At 39.2% G+C, this 27455-nt stretch overlaps 1 protein-coding gene across 1 annotated transcript in view; it reads left to right on the forward strand.

Annotated features, from left to right (window-relative positions):
* Positions 1 to 27455, forward strand: part of LOC121322534 (SPHK1 interactor, AKAP domain containing) — a 49972-nt gene that overhangs the window by 13590 nt on the left and 8927 nt on the right. The window contains exons 4-7 of the mRNA XM_041262634.1: positions 17699 to 17758; positions 17935 to 18072; positions 20398 to 20659; positions 23183 to 26912. Of these exons, the coding sequence (XP_041118568.1) occupies positions 17699 to 17758; positions 17935 to 18072; positions 20398 to 20659; positions 23183 to 26912 (4190 nt within the window). The remainder of the gene's footprint in view (positions 1 to 17698; positions 17759 to 17934; positions 18073 to 20397; positions 20660 to 23182; positions 26913 to 27455) is intronic.

Below are 27455 nucleotides of genomic sequence, written 5' to 3' on the forward strand. Positions count from 1 at the left end.
CTCCAGACAGTAGATGGGTGTACCAGAGTCCCACTGTTTTCTGCCAATTTTGAGCTGATGGCACTGCTGGACATCTTCCGATTGGGAAGGGAAGTAAGCATGATGTGTCTTTCATCTGCTGCATCTTCTTCAAAAGTCTGAAGAAACTGTCTGGAAACCCCTGTCTGCCTTGAAATTTCTACCTGGGAGAGACCTTGTTGATGCAGTATAACTACCTTGTGTCTTGTTGCTGTGCTCAGTCTTGCCATGGTGTATGACTGTTGACAGTAAACTGTCTTTAACAACCTCACTTTGTTAGCTGGGTTTGGCTGTTCCTCACCCAGTTTTATTCCTCCTACACAGCTGTTTCTGTTTCAGTTAATGATTGCGTTTCAACCTACATATTGAATTGATGATCATTAGCACCTTTTTGGTATAATTGTTTAATCATATACCTGACTATATGCCTACAAAATCCCTGACTTTGTGCAAGTGTACCTAGAAGAACTGATGCTGTTTTGAAGGCAAAAGTTGGTCACACCAAATATGGATTTGATGTAGATTTTTCTTCTGTTCACTCACTATGCATTTAGTTAATTGATAAATATAATCTATTAACATGTCTATTTTTGAAAGCATTCTTACTTTATAGCAATTTTTCACAGGTGCCTAAAACTTTTGCACAGTATTCTGTGTGTGTGTGTGTGTGTGTGTGTGTGTGTGTGTGTGTGTGTGTGTGTGTGTGTGTGTATGTGTGTGTGTGTATATATATATATATATATATATATATATATATATATATATATATATATAGTATATCTGTGCAGTTCAACACTGGTCACGGGTGGGGGTGGGTGGGGCTACGGGCCTATAAAATTTGGTAAAAAACATTTTTTATGTATTCGATCGAGATTCTAGCTTTCTAACATACAAACAGTTCTACGCCAGATTGTCACAATCAACAGAGCTGAAAACAACACTTTACAGGCAAGGGTCTCTTTTATCGACAGCTGCACCTGCACTAAACTGAGCGTTTGAAATGGAAGTATCGTCACATTCTTGTACTGTTAATAACATTCTGAACTACACAAGAGTCAGGTTTGGTTTCTGTTGATGTCTCTGGTGTTGGTGGTTTAGCTTTTTTGTTGTAGAAAAACTCCAAACGTAGTTGTCTTTTTGCCATTTTGAAAGGACTACACCAAATTCACTCTGTTTTTAGCATATATTTTCGCTGACTCAAAAAGTGAAACTCTCAAACGAGAACAAATATAATGAGGGTCTTAGACACTATTTGATTATGTTATTAAGGTTTTAAAGTTTGAAATAATAATCAAATTAAGAACTTTCAAAAAAATTTTCAAACTTTGATAATAGATGGACCATATATATATATCTTAAAGAGATTGGTGATCTTATATATACTTATATATATATATATATATATATATATATATATATATATATATATATATATATTTATTATATAAATAGTAAACCCTGGCAGCAGTGGCGTAGCCAGGATTGTTTTTGGGGGAGGGGATGGAAATGGTAACTTTAAGGTGAGTAATCACAGTGGTGCAATTGGCAACCTGATTTCTTATTCGTCCATTGACATTTTATTTTTTGGAAAATGAAAAACAATCTTTTTTAACAGAAGATCTAATAACCAAATACACTGTTGTGCAAAATAGTTTAAAAAAATAAATAAATAAAAATTCAGTTTAGAACACTTCCGATTAAAAACAAAAAAGGAAATACAAAGCAAAGCAGTTAAACTTTAAACATGCGCATCAAATTTCAATTTCACAGTATGATAATAAATAAAAATAACTATATATAATTTCATTCTTACTTATGGTTGTTCATTTTTGTTAACTAACATTTTGTGTTCAAAGCAAAGCAGACCATTTTATTTAATCTCACAAATCATGACTAATTTGACGGGCGCAGGACTGCTGGTGGTAGCTGCTAGCTTGTTGTCTTCAGATGGTTCATCAACAGTTTTCTGCCGTTTAGAGAAATTAGGAGGACCAAAACAAACAGCTGATTTTTTAATTATCTTTTCCTTTCCCCTACCGCTGTCATGCCGTACTTGACATCTCTCACTCAATGTTACGTCATGTTGCGCGTGTCCGTTTGGACTGTAAAGTGTAAAGCTGTGTGCACTGTCCTATCAGAAGAGTTCAAGGTTGAACCCCTCACGAATGACAGTAAATAGCTCAATCACAAACAGAAATTTGAAATGCGCACTTTGGCAGACAGCAAGCATGTCATTAGTCAGTTGTGAGTGGCGGTTTATGTGTATACTAATTGAAAGCGTGACCCCCCCGTAGCCACTATATACAGTTGTCCGGTGTTATACCGCCCCCTTTTATAACGCCACCCTTTATAACACATATTGCCAACTATTCTCTCTGAACAAAGGTCACCAATATAAAAACAGTGCTACTTTTTACCCGTTATATCGCCACCCCACTGTCCACCATCCGCCAGCTTCCCAAGCCAAGCAAATGTAAATATAAACATTGTAATTTCCCTCATTGTAGCATCAGGGAAATAATCATGGCCAATTAAAACAACAAAGTTATGCAGTTAACCTTTGACTCGCTTTCCTAATAATTGAAAGTTCATACCAATGTCATCAACACTCCCGCTCCCAAAGCAAAACAAAAAGCACAACATGGCGAGTTGACCCTACATTTAACACCAGAGCAAAAGAAAAAAATCTGCATGTATGCATCTGAAAATAAGAAACCAAGTCAGCAAGACATGTGTTCTCATCTAAGTGACGCATATACTGTTAATCGAAGGACAATTGGAGACATTGTAATGGATTAAAACAAATGGCTTACCTTGTTGGAAAGGGTTGATTTGTTTCACCTGAAAAATGCTTGACGCAGTCTAAAATAAGTGACTTTTATAAACCACACTAAAAAAAAAAAAAAATGTAATTGTACAGTAAGAGGTTTGTTTGCTTACGTGCATGTTTTGCACAAATGAAGGCTGGTAAACTGCAGTTTTGTAAACAGCAGAAACAGTTTTTTTTTTTATTTTTTTTTACTTTTTGTTTAAGAAAAGTGTTTGCCTGTACATATTCAAGTTTTTTTTTTTTTTTGATTGCTTAAAAAAGAATACTGTTGAGCTTAAATTGCTTTGTGAAATAAATAGATGGCATCACTCAATGGGGGATAGTATTCAGCAGGCTTACAGTCCTGCCACAAACGTTCAAATGACAGTACAGTACAAAAAAAAAAAATAAAAATAATAATAATAATTGTATGCTTTGTTTTTATGGATGTTGTTTGGGTGATTTGACACTAAATGAGTGTTTTTTATTTATTTATTAAGTATACACTGTTAAACTGTTCCTCAAAAGTAACCATGTATGTTTCATACAGATGGGAAAATGTGATAAAATGTCACTAGCAGACCTACTGTTGTGTTAATAACTAGTACTGTAGTTATAAAAAAAAAGATTCATTTTTTATTAAACTGGCCTGGAGATACTGTAATTTTATAACTATATATATATATATATATATATATATATATATATATATATATATATATATATAATTATATATATATAATATAAGAGCTGTTGGCTCAGTTTCCTATGTTGTATGTGTTTTGAAAAATGTAATATTCTGGGGAACCAGGTGACTGTGATGATTGCATACCATCGACCCTCAGGCAAACCGCTAGAACATCACAGGTTGCATATAGAGAAAAAGAATCCAATGCACATCTATAATTGTGTATTATTAAGACTCATTTTTTTATTTGCTTAATTATACATCTGTTGAATGCCAGAAATGGTAACATTGCATTAAAAACCTCAACAGCTAATTGCAAAGTGGTCTGGATTAATCCTATTGACATTATGTAGTCTTTGAACATTTGTACCAAGGCTTTTCCAAACCTTATATCATTTCCTTCTTTAAATTCCAGCAAAACTGAAAGTGACAATAGCTGGGAAACTAGTTTGCGATGATATCCATAGATGGGTTAGTAAATTCCTCATAGGTTAACATTAAATATTTAACGGTAAAAACATTAAATTAATTCTTTAGCATCTGAATTTGTATATTATTTTATTTTTTTATCTCATGGATATTTGGCAAGTCACCAACATATTTTACCTTTGGAACTGTGTCAAAGCAATCCTGACTGAGGTATACATATGACTACAAGGGTTGTGCACTGGTATTTGCTTCCCCTTCAAACAGTGGCTGGAGTTACAATTAGAAATCTAGAAATCTATGATAAACTCAGTTTGAAAGGGGATTTAAGTATATATCACGATATAGTAAACAGATACAAATAATGATAAAATAACGCAAATCCAAAGGGGTATAATGTTTTCTTTTAATTAAACTTCCCTCAGAAAGTACATTCTGTATCATATTTTCATTGATGTTGGCAACTCACAAAAGTAAAGAGTTTCACTCAAACAAGAAGGTGTTCACCATGGTTGCAAGACACAAAGACCTTTACTGTTAGAAGAGTCATGTTTTAATGTATGATCTACGAGGCTAAGTAGGATCAAAAATCCTTATGTGCTTTGATTTTGAGCTTCGAGATGTCCTTCCAGCATAAGAAAATATTTTGGTAAGCACTGCAATGTAATATGTTATATACAAGCTATTATTTATTTAAGGCAGTTCCTATGCCAGCCTTCCCTTTCCAGGATCCGAATTAATTTCCGAAAAGCCTCCATTCTGTTCATCTAGCTGCTTTTCCTGATAATTCCACAAAAACCTATAAGCACTATTGTGGCAGAGCTAGTTGATTAGTTGATAATTAAAACGATCCAGTAAATTCCGGCCATTGGTTTTTTTTGGGTTAAAGTCAACCAGTGAAGGCATCGCCCAGTGTTGCTAATACAGTTTTGTTTTTTATTGCTTTTTTGTGTTTAAATTGCTTTGTTTTGGCCCTTGTGCCCTTTCATTTTTGTGTTTATTTATAATAAAATAGTTATTTTTTTGAACTGCAGTCTGTCTCTGGGCCTCTATCCAATCGCCAGCCTGCCACATTTGGTGTCAGAAGTGGGATAGCGCCACCTAGAGGCTCAGAGCAGTATTTATTTTTTTTTTGAGAAAAAAAAAATGGGAAAGAAGAGCAGACAGTGGAAAAGGCAGGACAAGCAGCAGCTGAAGAAATGTAAGCTGCTGCAGCCACCGCTGGAGGACCCGGCCAGCCTCTTCCCCTGGTGTTCCTGGTGCGGGAAGGAGGACCATCGTTGGCGGTCCTGCCCAGACGTGCCACCGGCAAACTGGTGTGGCCGGTGTGAGGAGGACGGCCACAACTGGGCAGGATGCCCCTACAACCAGGCCAGGTGCCGTGTTCACCCTGGGCATCAGGGGCCACCCCACTACCTCCAGCACCACCACCTTCACCACCGTCCCAGGAGATCTGGGACTGGTTGATGCACCCTGAGGCAGACCTCGTCCACGATCTCCCCATAGTTATCAACACGCTGTGGCGTCGAGATGGGGAGAGGTGGGAACAGTGGGAGGAACAACACCACCCGGCCTCCTTCCCAGAGGTTGCCCTCATGGTGGTTAATTACCTGGCGGTAGACATGGGAGATCCACCGGTCACTCCAATAAAGAGAGGTGAGCCGCCTTCCCGAGAGCCAGAGAGGGGTGAGCCGCCTTCCCGGGAGCCAGAGAGGGGGGAGGAGCTGCCGTCGCTCCCAGAGCCAGAGAGGGGTGAGGAGCTGCCGTCGCTCCCAGAGCCAGAGAGGGGTGAGGGGCTGCCGTCGCTCCCAGAGCCAGAGAGGGAGGAGGATCTGCGCTCGCTCCCAGAGCCAGAGAGGGAGGATCTGCCGTCGCTCCCAGAGCCAGAGAGGGGTGAGGAGCTGCCGTCGCTCCCAGAGCCAGAGAGGGGTGAGGAGCTGCCGTCGCTCCCAAGCCAGAGAGGGAGGAGGAGAGCCGTCGCTCCCAGAGCCAGAGAGGGGAGAAGAGCTGCCGTCGCTTCCAGAGCCAGAGAAGGAGGAGGATCTGCTGTCGCTCCCAGAGCCAGAGAGGGAGGAGGATCTGCCGTCGCTCCCAGAGCCAGAGAGGGAGGAGGAGCCTGCTGTCGCTCCCAGAGCCAGAGAGGGAGGAGGATCTGCCGTCGCTCCCAGAGCCAGAGAAGGAGGAGGATCTGCCGTCGCTCCCAGAGCCAGAGAGGGGTGAGGAGCTGCCGTCGCTCCCAGAGCCAGAGAGGGGTGAGGAGCCGCCGTCGCTCCCAGAGCCAGAGAGGGGTGAGGAGCTGCCGTCGCTCCCAGAGCCAGAGAGGGAGGAGGAGCTGCCGCCGCTCCCAGAGCCAGAGAGGGGTGAGGATCTGCCGTCGCTCCCAGAGCCAGAGAGGGAGGAGAGCTGCCGTCGCTCCCAGAGCCAGAGAGGGAGGGAGGATCTGCTGTCGCTCCCAGAGCCAGAGAGGGAGGAGGATCTGCAGTCGCTCCCAGAGAACCAGAGAGGGAGGAGGATCTGCCGTCGCTCCCAGAGCCCGAAAGGGAGGAGCCCCCGCCGCCTCCCAGGGCCAGAGAGGGAGGAGGAGCTGCTGTCGCTCCAGAGCCTCGAGCCGCCTGCCGCTCCCAGAGCCCGAGAGGGGGTGAGGAGCTGCCGTCGCTCTCAGAGCCCGAGAGGGAGGAGGACGCCGCCGCTCCCAGAGCCAGAGAGGGAGGAGCCGCCGTCGCTCCCAGAGCCAGAGAGGGGTGAGGAGCTGCCGTCGCCTCAGAGCCCAGAGGGGTGAGGAGCCGCCGTCGCCGCCTCCGCCACCAGAGGGAGCCGCCGCCGCCGCTCTCAGAGCCCGAGAGGGAGGAGCCCGCCGCTCCGTCGCCGCCTCCGCCACCAGAGGGAGCCGGGCCGCCTCCGCCACCAGAGGGACCCGAGCCGCCGGACGCCGCCTCCGCCACCATAGGGAGCCGGGCCGCCTCCGCCACCAGAGGGGGGAGCCGGGCCAGTACCGTCGCCACCTCCGCCACCAGAGGGAGCCGGGCCGCCGTCGCCGCCTCTGCCACCAGAGGGAGCCGGGCCGCCGTCGCTGCCTCCGCCACCAGAGGGAGTAACGATCCGGGCCGCCGTCGCCGGCCTCCGCCACCAGAGGGAGCCGGGCCGCCGTCGCCGCCTCCGCCACTTCCCTATGGTCAGCCTCTCCACTTATCTGCGAGCTAATTTATGGGCAAACAGGGCGCTTCCAATACCAGTACCTCGAAAGGTGAGGCCAAAGACCAAAGAATGTAGTGTAAAAATATGTATAATATAGTAGTGTTGTCATATAAGCTTTAATAGATAATCTTTAGCATGAGCTTGCTGACTGAACCAGTGGTTCTTGCATTTATTTGTTTTCATCAGTACACTAATAAACGGTAGATGGATTTTTGGCTGGACTGGAAATAAAAAATACAATTGTGGCTTTAGTTAAGTTATATACCATATTTATTAGCTTAACCAGGTGTAAAGCATCTCTAGCATGCAGTAACACAACAGAGTATGACATAATAGGATTGTCTCTAGGACTACAGAAGCCCCCTTGTTTCAAATCCATCCTCACTGGGAGATTAGCTCCTTATCCCTAAGCCTACAGCAAGAGGCTGCCCGCTTATCTGTAAAATAACAAACTCATATTACTGTTCTGGTGCAAAGATTTCAATATATAAAAGTGCGAACTAGATAGGGCTTAATGGTCGGATTGTAAAAGATTCCTTTCCAGGGGAAAATAATGTGTTCTTAGTCTGGCAGTAATCTGTACATAAGGTAGAGACACAGCTTTGAAATGCCATGGCCTGATTGTGTTTCACAGGCATCAGTAACTAAATGGCCTTCGCCCTCCAACAAAAAGCTATCTAAAGCAGAGTCCTGCATGGGGTTGGGTATCCATGAGTGACCAGCAAAGCGGTTTGGGTTCGGTTCGGAATGTGAACAGTTTCGTGGTTTGCAGTTTTTGGATCAGGCTCGGGTCTGAATTTGAATCTTGGCTGTAACCCTTTCCCAAATAACATATTAGAAGGTAAATGTATTTCCTGCACCAAAGCAGGAGGCGATTAGGGAGGAGTCAGCTGACTAAGCAGAGTTCTCGGTTTGTTTTTCTGCTTGTTTGATACATCGCAAGATGCTTTCATCACGTCTGCAGTACAAAAAATTCCTGCGGACGAGGTGAAATAAAAGACAAAACCTGTCATCATGTTTTTGTGTATGGTAAAAACTAAATCTGTGGAGAATGGTAGAGGTAGAGATATCTGTGTGTGAATGTAAGAGCGTGAGAGAGTCAGACGGCACAGACAGTCGGTAAAGGACAAACACGCGGTTCGGGTTGGGTTGCCGCAGGTCTTATTAAAGTGGGCTAGGTCGCTGGTAAGAAGACGGTGTTGCAGCAGGTTGCGGGTTTGGGTCGGGACCTTCAGTAGCGGGTCCTGGTCAGAAGCAGGTTGTTTGACCCGCGCAGGACTGATTTAAAGGTGTAACCCAAGTGCGCTGTTTTAACGTAGAGTGTGCAGTGTCATAGCATACAAAGTAGTTGTGTAGTATGTTTTTCAGTTGGGTACATTTGTAATGTGAACAGTAAGTAGAAAGTACCATGAAATTTCTAGACTTAGTAACCAAGCTAAGGAATTTACACCATAAAGACAATTAGAGCAAAGCTAATGGTCACTTTGCAAAAAACAAATGACACATGTTCTCTGCTGCAGTTCAGCATTCATCTAAGAATTGTGCATTACCATTTTATATGATCTCCTGAATTGGTGTATACTGCACTAGATAATAATAAATAAGGCCTACAGTACAGTATGTCTTATCAGCAAACCTGATATTTATTCCTCTACAAGGTTAACAAAGAAGAAAAATAAATCTTGGTGAAGTAATGCTCTGCAGACCAGAGCACAGGGAATGTACGTAAAAGTTTCTATTGAACAAGGAAATGAAAGGTCACAGTGTGTAGTACAGCAAGGGACTGTAAACTTCTCTTGTACAGGTAAAATTAATAGAAAAGATGAACCTGGGGACCAAAGAAATTAATTATTTTCAGTTTAAACAGCCATACTAATTTGAATTCAGGGGCTTCAGGTGTTTGGGGCTCAATTTTTTTTTTAATGGGGGTTGAAAACATATGACATTACTCCAATATTAATAATAATACTAATAATATTAATAATAATAATAATAATAATAATAATAATAATAATAATATAATAATAATAATAATAATAATAATAATAATAATATGATTCTGTGAACTTGCATTCCCAGCAGTAGTGATACATTCTACTAGTAAGTAAACTGACATTCCTAAATATATTTTGTGTCAGCTTGATTTAAAAAGTATTTACTGGAACAATATATTCACATTAATGCACTGTTTTTAATTTTCTATTTTATTTTGAAGCTGCATTGTTATACTGTCAAATACAAAAGTAAATAACAGTGTTTAAGTTGACCTACCTAGTAAATTCAACAGTTTAATAGACTTCCTACAGCAAATGAGATTCAGACAAGATTTACTACCTAAAAGCTTTGTGACACTTCCCTTTTAATTTCCTTTCCTTATTGCTCTTACCTGGAGCCATCTAATAAATAAAACACAGAAGAAAATTAATGTGTAGATTAAGCACCCAGCGCAGAGGAATACATGAACTACTGTTTACAGTCTGAAGGAAACTAAAGTATGTTCAAATGATTCTGTTATGATTAAAGAAGACCTACCTTACCAGGGGGATTCATTATTGCCCATAATGTACCGTGTGTCATATGTACTGCCCATTTCTGAACACTTATCAAGTAAAGTTTAGTTGTGCTTTATTTTATTTAAGTGACAATGGTCCCGATTCAGTTATTTTAAACAATGAATATCATAGCATGTCCCTTATCCATATAGGTGTAATATTTCTGATAGAGCTCTGTAAATACAGAATAGTCTTGCTTTAAAACAGATACTGTAGGACATGTTTGGGAGCTAAAAACCTGGAAGCAGACACTCATAAGTGTTGAACAGGTTAGAATGTACCAGTGGAAAAATGGGGTGGACATCACTGTCCTTTAGAATCATACATTCTAGAAAGAAAATCTGTATAAATACTGTTCATTGGTCCATATTTTGTGAGAAAATGTTTTTCGAGTAGTTTTTTTTTTTTTTTAAGAAAAATGTGAGCTTAATTATATGGAAAACATAATTTAATAACTGAAGGCTCTAGAAGCTTGCAGGAATAGAAACATGAGGGATTTTTTTTTCTTTTTCTTTTTTTTTTTTATGTAGCTGCTCCCCTGTTGATTTTGTATATTTCACCTTGAAGGTTGCTTCCAGCGTCGACCTTATTATTGGCGGACAGCTGTTTTACGTCAGTTTTAAATTACACTTGTTATTATTATTATTATTATTATTATTATTATTATATTTTAGCAGAATTTTTTTTTTTTTTTTTTTTAAGAGCTGCTCCACAGCTTTCATGTAGGTATTTATGTGAAAATAAATGCTCTTGTCAGCAATAGCCACATCCAGATGGTTAGCTTGTTGGGAGCTGACTTGAATCTTTCATTTGAGTTATTTTTAACCCTTTCTGGGATAGATTTACTGCAGTGCAGCAGAACATGTATTGCTTATTTTCCTTTCCCAAAATTGAAATGACACAGATGTATAACAAAAACAAATACAGTTAAGACCGTTGTCTAAATTAACACGTATTAAATCTGCTAACCGGCACTGGTCTATCATGTATAAACTATAGAATGAAAAGCGGTGTAACCAGCATCTTAAAATACTTTTCTATCTGTCTTTCTTCCATCGATACATATTATTCCTAAGCATTTGCATCCCCTCTCCCTACTATGAGAGGGACCCAAATAAATGAGCCCTTCCCCAATACTGTGAATCTCTACACCTAAATTTAGAGTTAACGCGCAGGTAAAGCAGTGAGCCTAACGTGCGCGACAAAACAAAATTTACTAACAGAAAACACATTTATTTATGTGTGCACTATTTGCCTCATTTCTATGCCATAACGTCGGCACTAAATGTATGTGCTCGATTATGTCCGAGACAACCGGTGACCACCTGCATTTAAAAAGCCCCAACAGTCCAGTCGTATCTTTTGGTCAGTAGCTTATTGTGAAAGGTGGAGGTTGTTTACATTGACCGAAAATGAGCGATCAACTGACACAGCACTCAGCAGGGAACAGGCAGGGGCAAATTAAAGTGAAACTGTGTTGCTTACATTTTAATTTTACATGTATTCGTTGTCTGATGTAAGATAAATAAATAAATAAATAAATAAATAAATAAATAAAAAAATAAAAATAAATTTAAAAAAAAAACGCATTTCTCCTTTAATGCATAGACAATAAAAAATTATGTTGTGCAATGGCATATTTTTCTTTGTTCTGCTTCCTTGAGAAACGTTGATTGATGAGACGTAGCCTTAATTTTCTTCCTTGTCGGCACTGTCACCCCGCAGAGCAGGCTCTATGGATTGGGGTGGCAGTGCTGTGTGAGTGCAATCAATAGCATCCAGCAAACTGGGGAAGACAGCAACCTGGTAGAAGCCCACTTTCACGTCCTGTAAACCTGTCCTCTGTGTGTGAAATTTTATATAATTCCCTGTGAGCTTTATTTATTTATTTATTTTGTAAAATGCAGGTTATTATATAGGTTGCAGTTAAAGCTGAATTACATAGTTTAAAATAAATCGTTAATACTCTCATTTTTGGCTGCCCGTCCATTCGTTTCTAAAAATGCACTGATGTACTGTATCATTATGGAATTATTTAAAACAACCCGCCTCTCTAATATAACACGTGTATTCGACATGTGTAGGATGCATTTTATGAGTGACATTTCCATCAAGCCAATCACAGCTCAGAGGTAGTGAAATAGCCAACCAAATGGCGCACATGATCCATTTTCTCACGTACACAGTTAATAGTACAGCACACTTAATTTTGATGAGCACAGCAAAGCTAATGCTTGTTTAAAGTATTTATTTTACTGTGTTCAATTTTAAATCCTAGCAAGAAAGCAGTTGGCGATGTCACGGAAGCGAAAGCTGGAGTTGGAACATAGAAGATTCCAAAATCATTAGCCAGATGATTATCTTTTCTATGAATAATTTTGACGGCAAGGCAATATATCTGATTTGCGCTACAACGGTTGCAGTTATGAAAGATTATAACATACAACGTCATTACGCTGCACAAAGCAACGTATTTTAAGTTTACTAGAAATGAAAGAAGCTATGGCGTCTCAACGAAAAAACTTTTCTGAAGATGAGAAGAAAAAAATGAAGTGCTGTGTATGTTAGTTTTATTGTTATCAAAGAGATTGCATGTGCTGTCAAACAAACCTTTTTCAGATGGTGAATTTGTTAAAAGGTGCATGCTTAAAACAGCTGATATAGTATGCCCTGAAAACAGAACATATTTCTAACGTCAGTCTATCTCAGAAATGGCAGGTAATATTAACTTTAATGCTATTGAAGAGCTTTTAAATTTAATCACGAACAACACAACCACAGGGAATGACTTTTTTAACTTCGGGAAGTGCAGAATTACCTTGGAAGAAGATTACTGGGATTACAAGAAGTCATAAGAGGGTACATTTCATAGTGGTACTAAAGCTTTTACAGATTGACAATCAGTTATAATTTCTGGACTTTTTCCGTCCAAACAAATTTTCATAACCAAGCAATTCAGCAATATGTATTTATTTCGCGTTAGTGAATCAATGACTCAATGACTCAAACAAACAAATCTGTTGAATTGATTCGCTTAACTGAATTAATTGAACAAATCGAGTCAGTAAAAAGAATCAAACTGCAAATCACTAGCCCAGGAAAATAGGGTTAAATAGCGCGCCTATCAATGGGTTAAACCAGTTTTCCAAACAAACTAGCGCTTACTTTAATGGGCGCACTATAATTATTGACCTTTAGTAAATACAGTGTGAATGAAGCTCACCTCATCATTGAGAGTGGGGTGCCTCATTTAAATACATTATCATGCATCAGGAATCAGGAACATGCTGCACACTAAAGTTTAGTGCCCTTAGTAAATGAGGCCCTATGTGTAGCAGTATATTGCTTCCAATGAATAAACTCAGCTTGATTGACTCAGCCTGAGTGTTCGTCCATTTATTTATCACGCTCAACAACAAAGAGTTCCAGCAGCTCTTAAAACAAGGGGAAAGTTCTCCAGCTGCTTATACTTTCATGCCTTTTGTACTGCTCATGAAACCTGAAGCTCAGTGCGGTCAGGCTTGCAAACAAACGTGTGTCTAGTTTGTAGAAGATATTCCGTTGCACAGATATTCAGTGGGTACCTCGTTGATGCTTGGTGAACCACATTGTCTTCTAAAATGAGATAGATTACACCCCGTTTACAACGGTAACAGATTGACAGTAAGCTTTGGGCTTGGCACTAACTGAAAAAATGTGTGTTTCATTAGAATTTATAGGATTGATGCAAGTAGAGGTGCAACACTGTAATAATAGATTGCAGATCAAATTTCCATTCTGTCAGCTTGATGAAGGCCGAAATGTTGCTCTGTTTTTAACTTTGTTCTTTTTAAATAATAAATAATAAAGAATGGAAATGTGATCTCCCATCTATTATTATGGTGTTGTACCTCTACTTGCATCAATCGTGAACAATATTGGGATATGTGGGAGACTGATCCTGGAGGTAGCACCCAGGAATGGAAATACTGGGAATTATATCAGATATTCAGTGTGCGATATAAGCTACATGTTTAGGATAATTTATTGCTCTTGTTACCTTCAAATGTGTTTTTAATAGACCATTTATGTGTTCAACGGTTCAACTCAAACTCAATATGTACCTTCATTTCAATTTCCTGTACCAGGCTCTAGTCAGATATAGGCGATATTGGCTGGTTCACACACGGGGATGGGCATGGGTGTTTGACTACATGAGGTCTGTGTAACCAGCTGTTTTAATGCATAAGATAGTTGATTCCAGGTTGTTAAGTACAACATCAGCACACACTTATTTTACTTGTGCTCGCTGCTGGATTTAAAGTCATTCTTTCAGAAGGTGATTGGCTAGTGCATGAACCCAGTTCTACACATTCCCCACCTGCTTACAGTATGCCATGAGCAGAACTGTGTCACTACAAATGGCAGCAGCAACAACATCGTGTACCTTTGTTGTAAGTTGGACTTACTCTTTACTAAAATATTAAACACATGTAAGCTTGGAGGGATTTTCTAACAGCAGGTAATTCTGGGCATAGGTAGCTGTATGCTTAAAATAGAGAATGGCAGATTTAGATTTGACAGAAAGGTGATTTTTGAGATTTGGAGGCATAGTTTTTTTTGGGAACACAACAAGGTTAAGAGAAACCAACAGCAAATTAGAACAGTTTATTGTTAAGGTTTTTTTTTGTTTGTTTGTTTTTTTCTAGCAGTATTTGTGTTGGTATTGTTGTACCAAACTAAAAAGCTTTATAATGATTACAGATATAAGAGTGAACAGGAAGTTGTTTATTCTAATTTTGTAGGATTACATTTTAGAAAATTTACACTTTGCAATGGAGTAAACAGCTTTAAAAAGTGGCCTCAGATTGGCACTAGAATCTTGGACTCGTTCATTTTACCTTAAGTGGTCCAGAATTAGTGTTATTTACTGTGTGTGTGTGTGTGTGTGTGTGTGTGTGTGTGTGTATATATATATATATATATATATATATATATATATATATATATATATATATATATTTTGTAATGATACAAATTCACTCTGAATCTGTATTGACTAGCCTTATACCAAATTGTAACATAGAGGGATATAGTGTATTGATAAGCCAGTGCTAAGCAATGCTTTAAAATTGAATATTTGGCTTATCACTATTACTGCTCCACCCTTTATTGTGCTGATAATCTTTTGGCTATTCAGTTTTCTAAGCCAAGTCCAACACAGGTCAATACCTGCTTGAAAGGGGTCCTAGAGCAGAAGGGGAATTTTCTAGAAACTGTACCTTTTAGCATGAAGGAATAAGGAACAGTGTGTTACAGAGGATAATAATCTATTATAAACCGAATACATGTTTTTGTTTATGAGGACATTTGTAAAAAGTGTTTTATATTTTAGATTTGATCATTTAGGCTATTGGAAATGTAAGCTTTATATTTACCATAGGATGATGATGGCTCTACTGAGAAACGTATTACTGAGACGTATCATTGAGGTTCATAAATCAGGATATGCAAATGTTTCAAAAACATTGGTGTCTTTGCTGTAGGTCATAGGGTCTGACTGGAGTTAGACCTCTAAGGTGAGTTTGAACCACAGCATGTACTCCAAATTCAAGAAATAAAATTCAGTTAGATATAAAATTCACCAAAAGTATTTCCAAGAGCAGCCTCTGGGACAACAGAACAGACAGAAACCTAAAGAAACTTCTGAAGAATTCTACATCTGAAATGCTTTTTGACCATCAGAGCCAGGATCCAAGGCGCATGCTACTCAATACCAATACACAACAGCACACAGAAGAGACTTCAGAGCAGTAAGAAGATCTTCATAACAAACCGTTTTGTCATCCAAAAGGGGTTGAAAATGATGAAAGTCTTTGAAATATTCCAGGCTTAATTAGAGAGAAAAAGAAGTATGTACCAGCTGGATGGAAGAAATGGATTTATCAAACAGAAAGAATATCACAGCTTACTTCAAAGGCAACTGACATATATCCCCTAAACTATATTCACTGCACAGCCTGTGGAAAATATTTATGTCTAGTTGGATTTGTCTGGTCTTTTTCATTTCAAGTATTGTTAATCTTGATGGTAGGAGAAACATAATGTGGTCCTGCCATTGAAAGGTGTACAGCACAGAAGGATTGTAGACTTGCTGCAAGAATTTTACTAAGCATAACGTATGTTACCGTAGCATCTATGAGTAAAACATTGCACAAGAAACTCAAAAGTTTAAAGGGAGTGGTTCCTAAAATATTCAGTTAAAGCACATTTCGATAGTCCAGCTCTCGATCTCCAACTGTAACTATCATTACTTTTGAATAAATTACTTTTATGTATCTACCCGCAATTTTATTCACTTAAAGAGGTTCGGTGCTTGAAAGTTTAGAGCTATTTGGAAAGTCAATAACAGAAAGCTTAAATATTTCACTTCTGGGTAATTGGCTTAATTTGGTTAACTTAATTGGAAGTGTGAGGTTTGATTATAAGCTGAAATACCGCCTACCATTAATTATACATGCACACCCCTGTGTGAGAGAGGTTGCATTTCAGTTTTTCAGCAACCTGCACAATTGCCTTCTTTTAATTAGGGGAGAAGCACAGGGCAGCAAAGGGCCAAATAAAACCTGGCAGTGGATGCTCTATTTGACACCTATGGGTAGAAATGCTACAAATCAGATTCAAGTTATTAGAAGTAATTTCAGCCTAGGGAAATGTATAAACAGGACACAGAAATACCATGACATTTTTATAATGGCATGTAGTGCTCTTATAAATCTGGTCAAAGTTGGTAGTTTTCGGCAATGAATAGAAATCCATGACATTTAAAACTGCAAGATTCATTAGGCACCCGTTCAGAAATGTTAAGCATTTCATGGATCTGTAACCTTTGTTTTTGGGAGGATTTAGTTGACAGATATAGGCTCCTTGTTAAGCAGATGAAGCAGTTGTAATGTAGAATGTGCCGTTCAGATTTATGGGCTGGAATAATTAGAACCTTCGGGGAGGGGCAGCCTATTGTAAATCTGCTGTATGTTACACGGTGTTCAAAACTGCTGGCGGTTGACAGAGAGTAATCGGCCTGACTTGGCATAATCATCACATGAAAGATACCGGGCAAGGACTGGCAGCAGCAGAGAGGTCAAGTGCACGTTCTGTTCTCTGTTTGTTTGAGATTTTAAGTGTCTGTCTTCCTCTCCTCATTTGTATGTGAGCTACTTATCAGCAACCATAATTGAAAAATAAATACATAAATAAATAAATAACCAACATAATACTTCAATAGCAGTGATGCTATTTACAGACTCTCATCTGGTTCAGAGTGAAAGAAATTGCTGTAGTCAGCAATTGGCAAATAACTGTATTGTACTTTTGTTTGTGTTTAAAAACAGTAATCTATTCTCTTGATTTTCTTGAGTACATCTCCTGTTACCTCTTCTCCACTTTCTGTTGAGCACTAAATCAGACATAAGCAAATGCAAGAAAATATAATACAAAAAAATAAAAAATGCATTGCTGCTAGAACTGCACCAAATACACTGAACAATATCGATGTGACCTATTTCCACACTAGGCATACCATTGCAGGTACCCTAGTGGCAGCTACCTGGTACTGCAACTGTCAGCATTTGTGATCAAATAAATAAATCCTGTGTGGTATGTCAAAGACACTTTCTGACTTGTGTAATCAGTGAACCTCTCACAGTGCCGATGTCTCCATTTGACTACTTACTTCAGATACAGCTAACAATTAAAAAAAAAAAAATGTTCTCTATAATAAAACAGAATAGTATTTTGCAACATTCACGACATCCTAATTAGGTCATCTCTGGTGAAAACTAAGTACAAATCTGTAGTTTGATACTTCAACCATTCCTGTAGGTAGTAAAGTTTTCTTCGATTGTAAGTTGTCCAGTTTAATTTCAGTGTGTAGAAATGCTGACATTTGAGGACCCAGCAGTATACCTGTAGATGATATAGTGTAAAAGTATTATCTGGTCGTCTTTGTTTGTTTTTTTGTTTCTTTTACAGATCTGTTTTTTGAATCTTGATGGTAACAGCGGAGATTGCAGTGATGAGAAATTTACACAGGTAAATAAGTCTAATTTAATTAACGAGGCTCTTTCTATCTTAATAACATGTAAACCAATGTCTTTATTGTTTTTTTTGTTAATGGTTAGTTATTTTATAGTAACGTATATTGCCACATGTATTGCAGTATATTATATTTTTTTATTTTAAATTTTATATTTTACTTTACTTTGCAGAAACTGGCCACCGTATCTCCTGATCTTCCGAAGCTTATCAATTCTCTGAATGTGCGTCAAACCAGGGAAAATGAAATCTTCCTCCTCACTGGGTTGGAAGCATGTGATAACCTCCAACTGGATTCGGAGTACTACCAGGTGGGAATTGTATTGTGGTGCGGTGATAGCATTCTTTAATAACAAGGAGATTGTATTAGAAATATAGAGAAGGGGGGGGGGGGGGGGGGATTTGATTATGGGGGGGGGGGGGGTTTATTGATTATCTGGAATCTTTATTTTGTCACTATCTTTTGTAAACCACAGTTATTTCCTGCTAGATAACTAACTGGTCAGTTATCTTCAGGTAATGACAGTTGGGGAGAGTAAATTACTTTAAATACAAATTATTATTATTATTATTATTTTATTATTATTATTATTATTATTATTATTATTATATTATATTTGCACTTTTAATCAATTACAATTTAATGTCCTTCAAATGAATTATTTTGAAGGACTTGGAACTGGAATTGGAATTGAAAAAAAGGAATTGTTTCTTACGCAGATATTGTGTTTTTCTTTAATTATTAAGTCTGATTTTCTTTCACTATTCTAAAATTTCATGTACCCTAATCTAATTTTGAATTACCTGTTGTTACTTTAGAAAAGGTAGCCCAAGATTAGCACCTTGTCTGTGAAGCCAGTCCTTTGAGTTCAGGAACTGCTCAGTTCAAGTTGCCCGTTATAGAAATGGCTAGGCTAGATGAGCTGTCTTTATATTAGTAAGCGCCATCAGCAGTGCAATGCTGTGTACACATAAAGAACTATATGGAAAGGTCAGTAAAAAAAGCTAATTACGTACCTGGTTACCTGTTTTCAGGTTTGTTGCTGCTAATGCCCATAACAGGCAGGAACAAATAAAAACGTTGATGTTTAGCCATACAGGACATGAACAGGGGACATTATTTATGTGATTCAATTTTAGGTTGAGCTTTAGTCAGGAGAAGACTAAAAGAAAATACATTACTGCTACAGGTGCTCTGGCAGTAACTCATGCTCGGCTGCTGTGTTTAAAGTGTTGTATCATGAACCCAACAGACTAATATTGTATATATGATTTGGAAATTAATTTGCTTCTATAAAGTAGAATTAATTAAAGTTGATATCTTTGTCAAAATTTGATGTAGGTCATTTTGCAGTGGTGTTGATGCCATTGGACCCGTGTGTAGGAAGTGTAACAAAATACCTCAACTCATGTGTATTGTGTATGCTTGGTGTTTAAACAAAAACAAAATAGCAATATTGTACAGAAATGGAAATTGTACACTGGAAAGTAGGTATGTCCTAGTAAAATGTACAATTTACTAACTTATTGCTAACAAGCACACGCCATACATTGTATTTGCCTACCATTCACATCTATTTGCAGAAGTTCAGTTTTGAAAGAAGACTTCACTGTATATCCTCAGTGCTAAGCAAACTCCTTCTGGCTTGGTCCATGTTTAACCTCAACAAGGAAACCCTCAAACATACTTTATTGTTTAGTATTGAGTTATCTGTTTCAATGTACACAGGTTTTATATTATGTAATAACATGTTAATAATTACCAATATTGCTTACATGGTAACTGCTCGTGGAATTAGAGTGTGACTGCATGGAAATACCGTGTGCCATTGTGACAAAGTGCCCGTCCCTGTGTGTATTTTCTGTTATATGTTGCGTCTGGTGTGTTAAAATGTTGGTGTATAGTCATTGGTACACGGGATATAAACGGGTCTGTGTAACACAAGTGTTTAAAATGTATATTTGTATTTAGGCATGAGGATTGCACAGCACTTCACGTGCAAGTAAAATGTAATATGTGAGCACGGGGAATTGCACTTTATTAATTCACGTGCAGTTGTACCGAGACTCCAATTGAATGATTGATTAACAGTCGAGTCTTGGTACAGCTGCATAAAAGCTGCATGTTTTCACATTCTCGGGGTTGTGTGTTCAGTGAGTGGAGAATGGGATTTGAGACGGAGGTAAAAATAATCATAAGAATAATAATAATTGTTAAAAGAAGCTCACCGTGTTTTGTCTGTATGGTCCATTTTGTTTATCTGTTTATTTTGGCTACCAGTGCCGTGCCCTGTGTTTTTATATGTTACAACCTTTTCATTTTGCTGTTCTGTTTATTTATTAAATGCTGAGCGAGACCATTCGCTCAGCTCCACCAAACTCCACTTCTATCTTGTTGTTTTTATTTCCTGGCTCTGGTCTGACGCCACCCACTCCGGCCGTCTTTGTGACAGCCATGGATTTACAATGTCATTTCACCAGGTACTGTAACAAATTAGCTGTTTATAAGGACATCTCCATGTAGTTGCACTGTAGTAGCTTTGTAAAAGCAGGAACCTTTTCTGTCCATCTATTGCAATCTACAGTGCTACCAGAAATACTTATTAATCAATGCTCCAATGCATTTTGTTTTGAAGAGTTGCAGAGCAGCCAATGTGTGCCTGGTCCAGTGTGCTAGAGAAAAGAAGAAAAAAACCCAACCCAGCTGTATTATTTATGAAATAAACAAGTTTCTGATTGGACTGGAGTCCGGTCAGGAAAGACAATTACAACTAGACCGGTCTGGTAATCCCAGACCTGAGGACGATACCAATCGCTCTGTGTCATCAATCGAAGAGGACTTCCTCACTGCATCTGAGCATCTGGATGATGAAAGTGAGGAGGACGGCTTCAGAAATGGTAATGATCACTACAGAATTACTGGGATGATAAAATATAATAATGGCTACAACTATGGGGACTATTTTACTGACCTAAATAGCAGTGGATCTAAAGTAAAGTCAATTGAGATACATCTGCACATGCTGTAATTTACTATGTAGAGTGCTGAAGCTAGTTATGGGGAACACAATGAAGTAATAACCCAAAATGCCCATAGTGAGCACAGTTGAAGCCAATATGACACAGTTAATTAACTATGAATGAGGTGAGGCAGGAGCGCCCCCAGAAATCTTTCACATGGTACACAAAAATGAACCACAACGACATCCCATCCCATGCCGATAACAACTCTGCATCAACGTACTGTAAAGTGCTTCAGTCTATCAGAGTGGTGCATTTCTGTTCTTGCCTGGGTTTCACAGCACCTACACTGTCATATTAGAAACCTGCAATCAAATTGCATCACAGTTTCCCTTTCTAAAAATAAATAAACACAGTGCACTGCCATTGAAACAAACAGCAACTACAATGACAGCCAAATAGTCCACAATAACAATAAAAGGTACAAATAAACCTATTTGAAATACAGGCTTAAATGAGGGGGAAAACCAGCTCATAAATATGTTCTGCTGGTTCCATTTCCAACCATTACTCTCACAAACACTACAACTAATGTAATCATTCCTCACTCCTAAGCATGGCATATAAACATCAGCTTTTTTTTTTTTATCTTACACTTTGTAACTTGTGACAAAACAGGCAGTTATCAATCCTGGAAGAGCAGCAGAATTCAGATAATGCAGTACTAAAATGCAATGCTGCCTGCAGTTAAAACTCCACCACTGTTAGTGCCAGAAACAGACAGTTTGATGTTTTTACGGATTTTCTTTTTCCTTTGACATTCTGGGTCATCGGAAGAAAGAATTTTGCTATTTTTTCAAGGCTTCACCCAAACTTACCTGCTTTCCTTTGCTCATTACTACCACTAAATAAACAGTACAATCCTATAAGTTTAAAATGTCTGTTTCACGTCAGCCGATCTCGCGTGAGATTATATGCGTCCATACATGAAGCCAAACTGATCCAGGCATCAATGAGGTGAGGCCTCAAACACACAGCAGTAGACAGTATCTGCTCATATTTAATTCACTGTGTGATGTGCACATCTGACTTGATCCCCAACACATTGTTGTTGTTGTTGTTGTTTTTTTTGTATCTTTGTGTTCCCCATGGCTTGTTAAGAGAGAAATGAAACATGGAAATACCCTAAATTAGGAGGGACATTTGTATTTGTTGTTGTGATCAGTATAAAAAGAAACTACCAAAAGCAAAATATTAATAAAGTATTAAATAAGGGGTTTAAAAAAGACCTGTCTTCTACTAGTTTGTTTTCTGCCCACAGAAACCATTACTCACATTGACAGTTAATTACTTTCAATTACAACTCAGAAAATGCAAAGACTCTCTTGCTTTAATTAGATATTTCCATGCAGCCTGAAATAGGACTGCTTAGCTTGCCCCTGGTTACTCCCAAATTACAAGAAGACGACGACAGACGGATTTCAAAGCTATTTCAGGCTGTGATGCAACAAAAGCTAGCTAACAAATGCAATGCATTGTTTGTATAAATACAATATCCACCATACCCAAAACACATTTTCAGTGGCACGTTTTACAAATGAAGAACCACACAAAACCCTAGTTCAAATATTGCTTTTGCCTTGGTTGGCTTGCACTGATGGAATTCCTGATTAGACTGCATTGCACTCCATGTGACAAATGCCACAAATCCAGCAGGGCCCCTTATTAACCACTGCTGAAGGGTCTTTTGATAAGCTGCCATTCACTTTTCCAAATAGTTTGTGACACCCCAGTAATTGCTGGGTGACCCTTTAACCCTTTCCATACCGAGATTGCTTCAGTCTGTAGTATGAGTTGGGAATGTTAATACACCTAGAAAATCCTTCTGGGGCTACAGAAGTGAAAAGTGAGAAGTATAGATTGCTTATCATCCAGAGTTGATTGAATGATTAATGGATTGAAATATTCAACTCAATTTGTATGTTTTTTGTTAAGGTTACCTTCATCATTTAGAAATCCAAGATTTTAGAAGTAGCTGTTCTGATAACCCATCTCCCCAAAACAGATCTTGTACGTTTCAGGTTGAGAAATGCGTTATTAAAACAATTATATAAAAAATATAAATCTTGGTGTTTGCTAACTTATTTCCTCAGTCTTCATAGTGATTTAATACCCAGACTTTTTCTGAGGTTTCCAGTTATGTTGAAGCAACTGAATAACAAATTCCTCAGTTCAGAAACCTTATAAGAAAAATGTTAACAGTGAAACTGTGGCTTTCGATAATGACCTGTACAATTCTCGCTGTTCAACTCTCTCTAAAATAGTTCATATTTATAGATTGTGTCTTTGAAAAGGTCTTGAGTTATGATTTTTAGTGACAGTCAAGAAGGAGCAGGCAAGAGAAATAATTCCATTGGCTTAAACAATTTACTAACAAAAGATTACATTTTCTTCCCATAGATGGAGACAATAATGATGCCACAGACCTCTTCTCAGATGTCAGATTAGGCAGCCAAGCGAATAAAACAACCCCACATTCTGAATCTGGGAAAGCAGCTGTAGGAACCACGATGCATATCACTGATAAACCCATGAAGCAGCATCACTGCAATGTTCCACTTCCAGATACAGTGGGGCACCAGGCTGACCACCAGAAAAGACATCAAAGTTCATGTCAGAGGCATTGTGCTGTAAGGAGTTCTGATTCTGCTCAGCCAAGGAAAGCAACTATAGATGGACGCCACACTGTAAATGTTTTTAACACAACACAAAGCAGCAAAGCACAGTCCGACATGCAGTTTCCCCAGCAGAACACACAGCCGTCTGCAAGTCATTATGCTACAAACTTAGCAGAATCAGTCCTTCAAGACGCTTTTATAAAACTGTCCCAGGCTGAAGTTACATTCACAGCGGAGGCAGCTTTAAGTGTCTCTGCTGGTCATACAATACTGACAGCCAGTACAGAAAAGACCAAACCAACCCGGGCATGGAATGAGCTTCCCAAAATTGTGATTGTTCAAAGTCCAGATAACTGTGAGATCACACCAGAGTGGCCGGGCACCCCATCTTCCAACACTAGCAACTGTACTGAATCAGAGAGTCCCAGTCACATTTCTAACCAAGTAATGGAAGATATTGTGGAGCCATATAACTATTTAACTGGTGGGCATACTCCTCACTCTATTGAAGTAGCTTTAGCTTGTGCAGCCAGTGTAATTGGGACTATTTCAAGTCCTCAAGCTACAGAAAAACTCAAAGTGGCCCAAAGTGCAGCAGATATAAATGTGATTGTACCTAAGGAACAAACCATGGAGAAGGAGGAGGAGAGGAAGACAGAGAAAGCGGAAGATGATCAGCAGGAATCATCAGGCATGGATTTCTCCTTTTCTTCAGCTCTTTGTGGCATGGCTGAAGTAGCCAGTGCAATTGCAGTAGTTGGCCTCGATGACACACCGGAGGAGAGCTATTCTGTGTCTCGTGGGCTCCTGTCAGCAACAGAAGCCTCAACGGCCTTTACTCTTCACTGCAGCGTGGCAGTTGGCACTAAAATCAACCAGTTTACTGCAGGCATTGCAGAAGTCCTACTAAAAGAAGCATCTACAATTCTGTCTGAGCCAGATGTTTATAAAAGCGTTGGAGATTTTTTGGAATCCACTCACAACAAAATAGTAGAGAGTGTTGCAAAACTGCAAAGCACTCATTTAGAGGCAGATACGGATCATTTTGCACAAATCCTATCAGATGCAATTTTCAAGCTCTCTTTCGAACGAGCAAAAAAGAAGAAAGAGCTAGAAAGCCCCAATAAAGACAACAATACTGTTTTAAACCCACAAGACATTCTAGAAAGTACCAATAATTTGCTCTTTAATATCCTATATCTCACATGTAAGAAGATTGGTGACATTGCAAAGCATAATAATGGGTCATTAGACTTAACTGAAGACAAAAGCTGTTCTACAGATTGTGAAACAGTCAAACAAAACGGAGTACTGTCACACCAATTATCAGGTTTTCTCGACTCCAGCAAGTCTGATTATTGTGACAGCCACAATAACCTACTTCAAAGCAGTGATAAACTGTCAGGCTTTATTGGTGTTAAGGAAGACATAATTGTTCAAGAGAAGGCAATGTATGTGATAGAATCTGAACTCTGCTCTGTGTCACAAAGCAACAAAGACAACAGCTTGTCTTATTCAAGGGATACGAAGCGCCGGTCCAGTCAAGTAAATATGGCACCTCTCATCAAAGACTGTACTAACCTTCAAGGCCAATCCAATAATTACAACTTGAAATACATGAAATTCTCTTTAGATAATGACAAACCAAAGGCAGTTTCTGATTTAAATGAGCTTTCACAGGAACAGCACTTTATTATCCACAACAGTTCAAACACAGGCGTAGAAAAGCAGAAAGGCAGCATGCTGGTGGATAATGAACATAAATTGTCCTCGTTAAGCTCACAACAATCTTCATCATCTCTTCTGCCTGTGGTCTTGCTAAAGCCAGCATCAGAGAACAGATCCCCCATAATTGGTTTTGCAGAGGATCTAGCCATAACCATAGTTTCGATGGCAACAGAAATGGCTGCCATTTGCCTTGAAAATTCGAACGGGAAGCAGCCATGGTTCTGTGTTTGGAAAGGTGGACCAGAGAACCTTGACAACTATTTGGTGCCATGCAGAACAGTTAAGAGGAAAAAAGAGATTCAGAGCAATGCTTCCGTTACCAAGAAGCACAGGCCACCGAGACTCAGTGAAATCAAAAAGAAAACAGAAGAGCAGCCAGAGCTAAAGGAACGACTCATGAACAGGGTTGTGGATGAGTCAATGAATTTTGACGAACCTCCTGATCCTTTCAGTGTTTTTGCCAGTGAGGTGACTGCAAAGATTATGAACTGTCCAGAGCTGTCTGTGGTCAATACCTCAAAACAGGGTCAGTCTCAACCAAGGAACCACTTACACTGCGACAGGTGGAGTAAAGGGAAGGCATCAAGCTATGAAAGTATCCCAGAAGAGGATGCCAATTCCTCAAGATTGATCAACACCTTGGGACCAGGAACCATGCTAGGTCAGAATCTGAGCAGAGGAGGTTCCATATCCAAACAATCCAGCTGTGAAAGCATCACAGATGAATTCTCCAGGTTCATGGTAAATCAGATGGAAAATGAAGGCAGGGGCTTTGACCTGTTGCTTGACTATTATGCAGAACAAAACGCTGTTAACATACTGAGCTCAGCGTTGCAGCAGGTCACCAAAAAGAATGGGCATCTCAATGTAAGGTCAACATGTGTATCCAAACAGTCTAGCACAGAAAGTATCACAGAGGAATTTTACAGGTTCATGATCAAAGAAATGGACAACGAGAATAAAGATTACAGTGCAGCGAAAACTAAAGAGTGGAGTAACAGCTTCCTGGCCCCATCTCCAAGAACATCCTTCTGTGTCAGGCAGTCATCAGTGCCAGACCGAAGATCATCAGACTCCAGACTTAACGTGAACGCACCAGTGAAAGCCAATTCCTTTGATGGCTTTGCCCGGAATGTGCATGCAGATACTCTCAATATATACCCTGTTAACACAGTATCATCAACAGGCCTCTGCAAATCGGATTCCTGTTTGTACAAACGAGGTTGTACTGACCAGATAACGGACATGCTCATACATGAGACGTGGTCTAGTTCTATTGAATCTTTAATGCGTAAAAATAAAATTATTGTGGACGATGATGACAGTATGGATCTTGATCAGCCTGAGAATGGATCACAGCCGCATGTTGAAAAATTTGCAAGCAGGCTGGCCGCTGACATTATTGAAAGAGGGACATCTTTAATTGGGGGTCAGCAGGACCCTGTTGATTGCCAGCTGCCCATCCCTGTGGCAGAAAAGAGACGGTGTTTCAGGAGCAAGACACAGTCACATTTTAAGAAGCCTGCGTTAGACAAAATCCAGTCGACCCAGGAACAGAAGCCTACTGTAGCTAATGATTCCACATGCATTGCCTCTCCTCCTCGCTGCCTAAGGGAAGTGCCTTTGATTCACATAGAGGTAGATCAAAGGGAAGAGTTCAATGAAGACATAGCAGCTTCTGCTATCACCACTGGGAAGCTGAAGACAGAATGTCTGTCTGACGAGAAGGACCCAGAACTGTTGTGTCAAAAAGACACAGAGCTACCTTTTATAAATCAGAGCAGGTAGGTGGCACAACCAGGTCAACAATCACATTAATTTCACATGTGGTACTTTTTTCAAGTGGTATGTGTAGCAGAAGGAGTGTAATTTGATTGACCAGTTATAGAAGAAAACTTTTAAATTACCATGCTGTGGGCATTTTTTTGCACACTTCACTTGCCTTGGATATCAAAGAGCTTATTGAACAGCCTGAAAAACAAACAAACATCTCCCCAAATATGTGTTTCTTTTTTCATTCTGGACGACTTCTTTTAAGCAGTAATGATGCTTGAAGGTGGAAGATTTGTTTTCTTGTACTGTTTTATTTTTTTTTATTTTACAAAAGCATGTAGCCCAAATATAGGCAACCACTTTAGCACTTTCTAGATATCTGTCATGAAAGTGGAAACAGTGAAATGTTTGATAATTCTAAAGGTTACGGTTAGCACTCCATTAAGATTATACCTAATTACAGGAACTTCACATTTTCTGGGTTTTACTGAGAAGTGAGTGCTTAGTTTTGGTAATGTAAAGACACGTAAAGACTGTACAGCAGATACAAATTT

This window comes from Polyodon spathula, chromosome 11, assembly GCF_017654505.1.
Source record: "Polyodon spathula isolate WHYD16114869_AA chromosome 11, ASM1765450v1, whole genome shotgun sequence".
Classification (NCBI taxonomy): domain Eukaryota; kingdom Metazoa; phylum Chordata; class Actinopteri; order Acipenseriformes; family Polyodontidae; genus Polyodon; species Polyodon spathula.